Source organism: Scatophagus argus, chromosome 20 (genome assembly GCF_020382885.2).
Source record: "Scatophagus argus isolate fScaArg1 chromosome 20, fScaArg1.pri, whole genome shotgun sequence".
Lineage (NCBI taxonomy): Eukaryota > Metazoa > Chordata > Actinopteri > Scatophagidae > Scatophagus > Scatophagus argus.
Window position 1 is genome coordinate 10,567,382 of NC_058512.1, and position 9,277 is coordinate 10,576,658.

The 9,277-nt window shown below is 39.8% G+C and overlaps 2 protein-coding genes across 5 annotated transcripts in view; one reads left to right on the plus strand and one right to left on the minus strand.

The window, feature by feature from the left end:
- The window catches only part of morn5 (MORN repeat containing 5), a 22,084-nt gene extending 18,200 nt beyond the window's left edge, over nt 1-3,884 (plus strand). Inside the window, exons 6-7 of one of the 3 annotated variants that reach the window (XM_046375391.1) lie at nt 2,328-2,432; nt 3,726-3,884. In XM_046375391.1, the coding sequence (XP_046231347.1) occupies nt 2,328-2,432; nt 3,726-3,745 (125 nt within the window). In that variant the 3' untranslated portion in view covers nt 3,746-3,884. The remainder of the gene's footprint in view (nt 1-2,327; nt 2,433-3,725) is intronic. The other 2 variants (XM_046375390.1, XM_046375393.1) reach the window with 2 other exon arrangements.
- Nucleotides 1-7,923, minus strand: part of lhx6a (LIM homeobox 6a) — a 13,474-nt gene extending 5,551 nt beyond the window's left edge. Inside the window, exons 1-4 of one of the 2 annotated variants that reach the window (XR_006841869.1) lie at nt 7,275-7,923; nt 6,310-6,381; nt 5,853-6,035; nt 3,681-3,802 (exon numbers count right to left, since the gene is read on the minus strand). Coding sequence is in view for 1 of the 2 variants with exons in the window: in XM_046375389.1 (XP_046231345.1) it covers nt 3,681-3,802; nt 5,853-6,035; nt 6,310-6,381; nt 7,275-7,352 (455 nt within the window). In the remaining variant the exon portion in view is untranslated. The remainder of the gene's footprint in view (nt 1-3,680; nt 3,803-5,852; nt 6,036-6,309; nt 6,382-7,274) is intronic. The other variant, XM_046375389.1, reaches the window with a different exon arrangement.
- Between the last annotated feature and the right edge of the window lie 1,354 nt (nt 7,924-9,277).

Below are 9,277 nucleotides of genomic sequence, written 5' to 3' on the forward strand. Positions count from 1 at the left end.
TCCAGAGGTTTGAAACCAGCCCAGAGGATCTGGACTCGCAGTGGTGTTTAGCCTAGTTTAAATCTGGCCTAAACCCAGGTTACGGTTTATATTTACAGAGGTAACCATTGTACAGGCCCCAGTCCTGCAGCAAAGCTTCACTCAGACTGCAAGATTTTCTAAATGCTTTCTCTCTTTCCAGTGTGACTTCCAAGAAAATCTAATATGAGCCTACAAATATTATTATGCAAATGAGGATTTTTCTCCAGAGGTTGTAACCACATTGAGTTGAAGACACACCTGCAGGTTTAAAAATGTCTAACAGTTTCCATCAGTGATCTTCAGCATATTCAGACCATCAAATCAAATTTTCTTATCATTTTGCTTGTCATTCCTATCATTTGAGTCACTCTACACAGCAGACTGTACAGTTATTGGACACTATACTCATAGGAGTGAAACAGTACATTTAGTCAAATACTGTACAAAACTGCACTGTACTGCACTACAATTCTGTGGCAAATATTACATGTTTTACTCCACAATTTATTTTAATTACTTATTACTAATGCTATTGCATGTGTAGTTTATTATTACAAAATGTTATCCATAAAAAATTACCATGTCATTTTATATATCAACATAAAACATGATTGCTACATCTGAGATATACAAATTTTGTATATTTTGATGCTAACACTTTTGAGTTCTTTTTATTGTAAAAGTAAAAATTCAAACGCATGATTTTTATTAATAGAGTTGTTTAAAACTGTGGTATTGCCACTCTTACTGAAGCACAAGATCTGAGTAATTTTTCCACCACTGGAAGGAAGCTGTTTTGATGTATGAAATGTATATGCATTAAAAAAAATCAACTGTACCAGTCACCAGAAATAAATAAATAAATAACAAAATAGGAAAAGCAACAACATGCATGGTTATACTGACTTACAAATACAGATAGCAGCACAGTCCTGGAAGTTGAAATCTTGAATCTGCTTGGATATAGATTTAAATATTTGATTTAAATGTAGCTCAACTGCACAAAATAGCATGATGTAGAGCCAGAGGCTCAGACTGCAGTCACTGCTGCTCTGCCTAGTTAGATTTTAGCAGGACATATTTATTTTCTTTTACGATTAGATTAGATTAGATTAAATTAGGTTATAATTATGATTAGATTTAGGTACTGCCATAATTATATGGCATAACAAATCTCATCACTCAGATGCTGGAGGATCAAAATTGAGTCAGTTACAGTTACAGGTAGGAAAGTGGGTGTAATTTAACCTTAGCTAAGTCGATTTGTGGCACACGCTTGCTTAAGAGTGCAGTCACTGCAGCTTGGCTTTGTTTTGTAGTCCCTGCAAATCTTACATGTCTTGTTTTGAAAATCATATGGCACAATAATTGTCACATTCTAAAACGCGTTTAACTCTTTTGGCTTTGTTTGGCAGTATGTACAGTGTTTATTTTAAAACTGTTAATTTATAATTCTTTTTATTTTTGAAACTATTTTGCACCCTTTTACTTGTTACATCCTATTCTGTTCTTGTGAGCTGCAATGACAAGTGAATTTCCCTGCCGTGGAATCAATAAAGTTCATCTTATATTATAGGCTAAGGGAGAAGTTCACAAAGGTTGTGACACGACAATTATGGCAGCTACAAGATTTTGAATGCGAAGCTGTTCAGGTTTAAGGCCTCTTTGTGGCACACACATGCAGCTTGCAGAGTGTCTTTAACACATAGTAGGCTTATAATTTGGAATTTTAAGGTGAAACTTCTAATCCGCAACCTGGAGGTTCCACAACTAGTATGCACACATTTATCACTATGCTCAGACATACTTTTTAATTACAATTTATGTATTCCTATTTCATATAATTACAGCGCAGGATTTCCCTGATGAACATGCAGTATAATACATGGCCCAGTGACAGCTACAATCTTTACCATTTCCTTACCATTTTCTAATGAGCTGATGTATTTTAAATTCACTCTACATGTTTCGCACTGGCTAAGGGAGCAGCATCGAGGGGTGGATGCTGAAGGAGCATTTAAATGGCGACGGGTCAGGTGAAACATTATTATGATATGGCAGAGAAAACACTGAATCTGTCCATTTTGTGAAAAAAAAAAACATCAGCAAAATGATTGGCAGCTGTCGGGCATACATAAATAAACAGACATCTCTGTGTATATTTATGTGTGTATGTGACTGTGTCAGTGTGTGCATGTACTTTGGAGATGTAAAATGAGGCAGAGTATACAGTGCCCTCTTGTTAAAATGTGCATGTAAATGATTCATATTCACGTTTTCATATTTAGGTGTGTTTGTCCTTTTAGTTTGGATACGAGTGCAGATCAGAAATTTGCTGACCAGGCACTCGGGGCGGTCTAATTGCCGGTCTGGAGGCCTGAGGGTCCAGGGTGGAGGACGACTAATTGCTGGTGATTATAAACCTCAGAGCGGTGGCTTGGTGTCGGGTTTCGATGAGACAAACGGCCAAAGCTCACTCACAGGTCCAAGTACTCACACATGTGCGCGCGCGCACACACACACACACACATCAACTGTGTGACCACTCAGAATACACACCAGCTTGAGGCTACAACACAAAATTTTACTCTCTGCTTTTGCTGGCGTGAACCCCATTTAACCTCAGATACCCCCCAAGCGCACGCGCACACACACGCACACACCACAGAGAGTATGAAAAAGGTGATTTAAATAATCTCGGCGTAGAGATATCAGTCAGGCAAGACTTTTTTCTATCACAGTCTTTCGATCTTGCATTAGAAGAAGAAGAAAATAGATAGACAGATAGATAGATAGATAGATAGATTTGACAGGTTAAATTCGATTAGTTTTGTTTTTTTCCACGTGCCCCTAACATGACGATAAAAAATGACAAAACAACACCGAGCACAAAAGACGTGGTGCGTTAAATGTCTGTTGATAAATTAGCAGTGTACTGTAAATAACTGTGTGTGTGCGTGTGTGTGTGTGTGTGTGTGTGTGTGTGTGTGTAGTGATAGGGTATGATATTACGGTGTATTTAACGCACAGAAACTGAAAAATGGCTCGTGAAATAGTCAAATAAAAACATGTCCAGGGCCTGTCTGATCTGACGTGGTTCACGGGAAATTAATCACTAAAATAATCCAGGCTTATTTCAGTGCACCACTTAAAAGCTGATAGGATCTGAGCTGGTGACACGTTGTCAAAAAAGAAAAAAAAAACCTTCCCAAAAGCCTATAGGCTACTGTACATCCTAAACTCCCAAAACTGCAACACTTCCTTTTCAGCTTTTCAAGATAAAGCACAGAATTTTCCAAAAAATTATTGTCGTAGGTCAACACTAGATATTCTTTATTTCCCCCTTCTTCTTCTTGAAGCTACTTGAAATGTTTCGCTTTGGATAGCCATAACAAACTCGTGGATCTGTCAGCTATACCTGCACTGTAGTTAAAGACTTTTATTTTGTTACAGACTTTGAAAGTTTTTGAAAAGGCCTTTCAGGAGTACATGAGGCAACCCGCATACATCTCAAAGGAAGTGTGTGTGTGTGTGTGTGTGTGTGAGTGAGAGAGAGAGAGAGAGAGAGAGAGAGAGAGATGTTGACAAGCGGAAGGAGGCCTGTGTTGGCCAGAGCATAGACGTGGTATTTTGAAAACACGGTCACAAACTTACCCTACCTGAAATAATCCATTTTACAGAAGATCTCTTTGTTTTTGATGTAGCAGCTGCTGTGCTGACGTAACGACGTCCTGCAGACGGAGCACTCGAGACAGCGCACGTGCCAGATCAGGTTGTTCACCTGCGAAGAGACAATATCCACGTCAAACACACACTGATGATGATTCACTACAGCAGGGACTTTTAGCGCGCGTGCACGTGTGTGTTTGTGTGTGTGTGTGTGTGTGTGTGTGTGTGTGTGTGGGCTGCTGAGTAATAAATTCATGTACTTATTTCTATGATATGCATTATTCCTACAGGGCTACTGTGCTTTGTCCAATTATGAGCATATATTTAGGAAATGATATTTTATATTTTTTATTTTATTACCTTACGCCAACACAAAATAATTATTATTCCATATATACCAACGATGCTAAATGGAGAGCTTAGAGTCATTTAGGCATATAATAATTTGTCTACAATGGTGTAATTTTAACATCAATATATCATCGTGCTTTCTTTTTATCGTGATTTCTAATATAACAACACTATATCACTAAAATCATTAAATTAAGGCAGACTAATATCGAAACCATAAAGCATCCTTGTTGTCCCCTAAGTAAAACTTTCAGTTCAAAATTTGCATTTGGCAGCAATTCTGATTTATCTTTTAGCAAAACGGAAAATGACCCATAATTGTCAGGCGTAGAAAAAACAAAAACAAAAACAAGTCCCCAAGCTCTAAAAATGACTGATGAAGTGATTTAAATCAGTGTGGAGGTTGACAAACACAAAGTCATTTCGGAGCCCATTTTCAAAGTATTTTACATGACAATTAAATTGGTCTAATTATTTATGGTGACAGATCATGGAGGCTGTCAAAGCAGTTGGAGGTTTAGATAGTCTGAGCAAAATCATCTTATGCGCTCTGTTCATTTGGTTAAAATGAGTTGCTTTGTGATTATGTTTATAATGTGACCATTATTGCGCTCAGTGAACTGTTTATAAAAGTATTCATAGCTTTGACTGTAAAAAATCGCGATTCCATCTGGATTACTAAAAACACGTAGGAACGACATTTTACACAAAAAAGAGAGGACTAATTATTTTTTAGCACTACAGTTGAATAAGTTTTTTTTAAAGAATTAATGTAAGAGTATACATTTTCAACATTTATAGTTTAATATTTGCTGGACAAAATGTTTTTATAAGGTGTTTAAAAAGATTTTAAAAAAGTATTATAGGCCTACAGTTTAAGAAAACATAATAGGCCTGGACTTCACACACACACACTCACAAAATCAAGTGTTCAGTCTTAATTTAATCTCGAAAATGAACATTTTTTAGAGTCAAAATATTTAATGTGTCTCAAATTAAATATCTAAATCAAGTAACTGCTACAGTATTTTTGTCCCAACAATATTTCCCATCGCGTTGTCTGTACTGCAGACTGAGATCAAAGCAGACTCAGATAACGGACTAATGATCTTCGCACTTCCTGACAAACACACCCCATTTGCGCGCTGCTTTTGTTTTTTGGTTGGAAGCACGCGAGCGCACGCGACAAGACAGGACGTGCGGACAGTGAGAACACCAAAACATCCCCGGTGCGTCCGCGCTCTCCCAAACACCGCCTGGTGCTTCACTTCTGCCTAAAAGCGCACGGTGCAGATAACATCGCCCACATTTACTAAGTGGTACTGTGTGCAGTGGGCTCTGCATTTGATAGCTTCCTACATTTATTAGACATATTACAAGATAGGATACATCTTACTGTATGTTGACTACGTTTATTCCGTATGATAGCTACAGATAGTTGTGGCTGATATTTCTCCCGTCTTATTTTTTGTTTTTTTTCCTCGGCCTGGTGTTTCTTTATTCCCACTGAGTGTAAATGCAACAGGGAGGACGCCTCAAGTTCAATCCAGGCCTTCGTCTTTAGTCCAGTACAAAAAACGTTACAGATCTGTCCACACCCAAACCGGATTAGGGTCAACATGGCACCTTCCTTCTCTCACCTATCCTGGTCGTGTGCAGACAGGCTATTTGTTATCCGACTATGGTAATACTAATGTAAAAAAAAAAAACAAAAACAAAAACCTAAACAAATAAAGAGGAGCAAAATAATTTCTGATCAGACCATCAACCTGTTTTAATCGAAGGTTAACGTAAACTTGTCGGCCTCTAACCTTCAGCAAGTATCTGTCCAGGATCTCCTGACCGCAGCTGGCGCACATGTTCTTCCCGGTGGACGGCACCGAGCTGGTGGTGGAGGTCGGCGAGCACACGGAGGGGGTGGACGGAGTGCTGGGCGACGAGCGAGTGTCCTCCCGCTCCATGTTGGACCGCTGGGATTCTCCGTCCGAGTGAGACTGCAAGAGGGCATCAGCACAGCTCAGTAACACACAGCATTACTCCTCGCCTCCACAGTGCCTGTTTGCACATGTCGCCATTTCCATGCTGTAGTATATAATGCGCCAACATATTCACACATAGAAAACATAAATGCCTTATTTTTACGAATCCTAGCTACGTTTCCGCATGCACGGTGTGCGCGCGGGGCCGAGCGGTCACCTACTGCGCGCAGCAGGCGCACCGAAAGATCCAAACATTTTCAAAGCATAAAATGGGCAGTAAAGCTCTCACCATCGGCGTGTGTTTAGAGTCCACACTGCAGCGCGAGGCTCCCGGTGTGCTCTGATGCTCGGTTGAGATCACCTACAAGACAACGTTCAGTAAACGGCAAGTCTTCATCACTTTTCCTGCCTCATCCTCAGCTGTGAAATCCTCGGGGGACATTTGCAGACAGCTCTTCAAGGCTACTCCTATTTAAAGAAGTCCTGACAATAAACCCCGGTTAAAACTGTTAAAAGGGCCCCCCGCAACAAAAGGCACATTTTAATGAAGCTATTTCAATTTGGATTGATTTTTCCCTTCCCCTTAACCCGTGCCTCTCAGAATAATAGTATTTTCTTCGCAATCCAGGACACGACAGTGGAGGGGGGGAAAAAAACTACCTGTAATTACAAATAGCTTGAAACGCTGGGGATAAGAGGGACTCGGAGTGTCAATTTCAACTGTCAATCAGAAAAAGGCAACGGGTCACCCAAAGAATTGCAAATTTGATTTTTAATGGCTGTAATTAAAATCCAATTCTTCTCAGGCGAATTGGCAGCGCTCGAGAGGCTCGCGGACCGCAAATCACGCTATTCATAACAGAGAGGCGCGTGCCTCTTCACAGCGGCTGGCGCGTGCAGCTGATCTCAGTACACAAGCGGAGATTCTTATGACATCACTGAGAGACAAAACAAAACTCGCACATGAAGCTGCGGGCTGCAAATAAACTGTGAGTTTTTTTGGAGCAACACACAGAGAGATCCACTGAACGTTCAAGAGAGAAGATAAACAATTGGCTAAATCGAAATTATTTCGCATTGAGGCGACTTATTGCATCGTTATACCACATATAATTAGTTTAAGAAATCACATGAAAAGCTAATCCAGTCTAAGCCAAATAGTGAAGGCCCAAGCAGTGCGTAAGTGGGGTACCTCTCCTATTTGAAGCTTTTACGCACAGAGTTGAAGTTCTGCCGTTTCCAACGTGTTAGTACCTGTTTCGTGGGAATTCCTTCGGATAGAATCTTATTTCCCTCTGAAAGAGGGGACAAAACTTCATTTTTCCAGTACATGAACTCCTGAAGTCTCACAGCGTACAGGGTCTCCAAGCTTGGTGCGTGGAATCAGGAGAAGACTCGGCGATGGGCGTCAGGGCTCGTATCATCCGTACCATGCGTGGATTCGGGTGTAAACGGCGCACAGTTTTGTATTTTTTCACGCGAAGTGCTTTGTCTCTCTTTAAAACGCTGCTGTGCGCGACGATCTGACCGCCACTGACACAAGCTACAGAAGTTACGAAGCTATGCAGAGGCGAGGGGCTGCTTGCTGCTCCGCAGAGAGAGCCTTATTTAGAACAGAAAGATTTCTTCCTTTCCCCGGTTCCTCCTCTCCACTTTTGGGAAGGAGTATGACTACAGGAAGTGAATCAAATCAAGGGGTTGGCAGCTTTTACTCCAAGGCTTCATAGGTGCACAGACTGCGAGGGCTGCAGAGTCGACGAGAGCGCAGCAAGCAGAAGCAGCGTCTCTGCAGAGCTGTAGTGAAAGTTTGTGCGGCTCTCTGGCCTGCCTTATAGTTAAAGAAGGGGGAGGGTGAAAAAAGAGTTTCATATGCGTGAGAAGGGTGGAAACACTTTGGAACAGTTATGACAGAAACTTACTCAAACTCTGGTGGTGTGTGTTTGATATCTCAGCCATTTATATCAGCTGCCAGAGGGGGAAAAAAAGTAAATTATACTTATTCATGCAATTGCCATTTATTTTACTACAGCTGACGTACAGTCTGCAGCGCAGTATTTAACTGATATGCTGGGGCATATAAATAGACCTTTTAATACACAGCGTTATAGCATGTGGGTTTATACTGTATATTCATTCATACATTAGCACAGAAGAAAAAAATAATGCGCCAAAACACATGAGAAAATAATCAAAATTCATTTATTTAAATTTCCTAGAGTACAGTATAATTGAATTCATCAATTTCGACGGTGTATATGGATTCCCCTCGCTCCCATGTATTTAAATTAACTTCATACTCACGATTCGAAGCGTTTTTTATACCTCACATTATTTTTTTCGTTGTTACAACAATTGAAAATATTTTAATTAGGCTACACGTGTCACGTAAAATTAGGGCGAAAAACAGAATAGATGTTTGGTTAATAAATGCATATATGGGATTGGCAGGGAAGGGAAAAAAAATAACCACAAATAGTATTTATGGATGTAAAGGTTGTATCTTGATCCATATAGCTAATTTAATATGTTATTTTTTAGACTATATAGCAAACAGACCAGTTAGCTGTGAGAAAAGGGAGAACAACAGTAATTTTATTTTATTAATTTGGGTAAACAGTAAAGGAGCTTCTGATGAAAGCAAATACTCATAAAATCTCACGGGGTGATTTAACGAAAGGGAAGCCTGATAATTGCAGGAAAAGCTCACACAGCAGTTCAGATCGACGTGGCAATCAAATAAGGATCGCACAAATAAGTACAAATGTGTAGGCTGAGTTCAGAAATCATCCCATCAAAGATAAATCAGATCTATAAAGAACAAAAGAAAAAACTCTGTCATCATTCCGGAGTGGAAACCAATATCAAACATTTAATCAATTCAAAATATATTTTACCAATTATACCTTTTATTGGAACAGATAAACACACACATTTAAAAGAAGCCATTCATTTGATCTAATGGCAATCTTTGACATTTTCTGCAATCGAGTGAAACAACAAAGACATTAAAAAAGGGGGTGAGTGATGTCAAGAGGTAGGATTTGATTTTGGCCGGTGCGCACCAAATGATGCGCTTTCGTTTCGTCTCGCACAGTCGCTCCACAGATCTCCATCCCTGCTGCGATGTTCTGTGCGAGTTAAATACTCTGAACCCTTAAAAACACGCAGTCTGCACACGACCTTTGGTTGGTAAAGTCATTCTTAACGCAAATAAATTCTGACGAAAATTTCCCCAACATACCGCGTTTTTTTTTTGT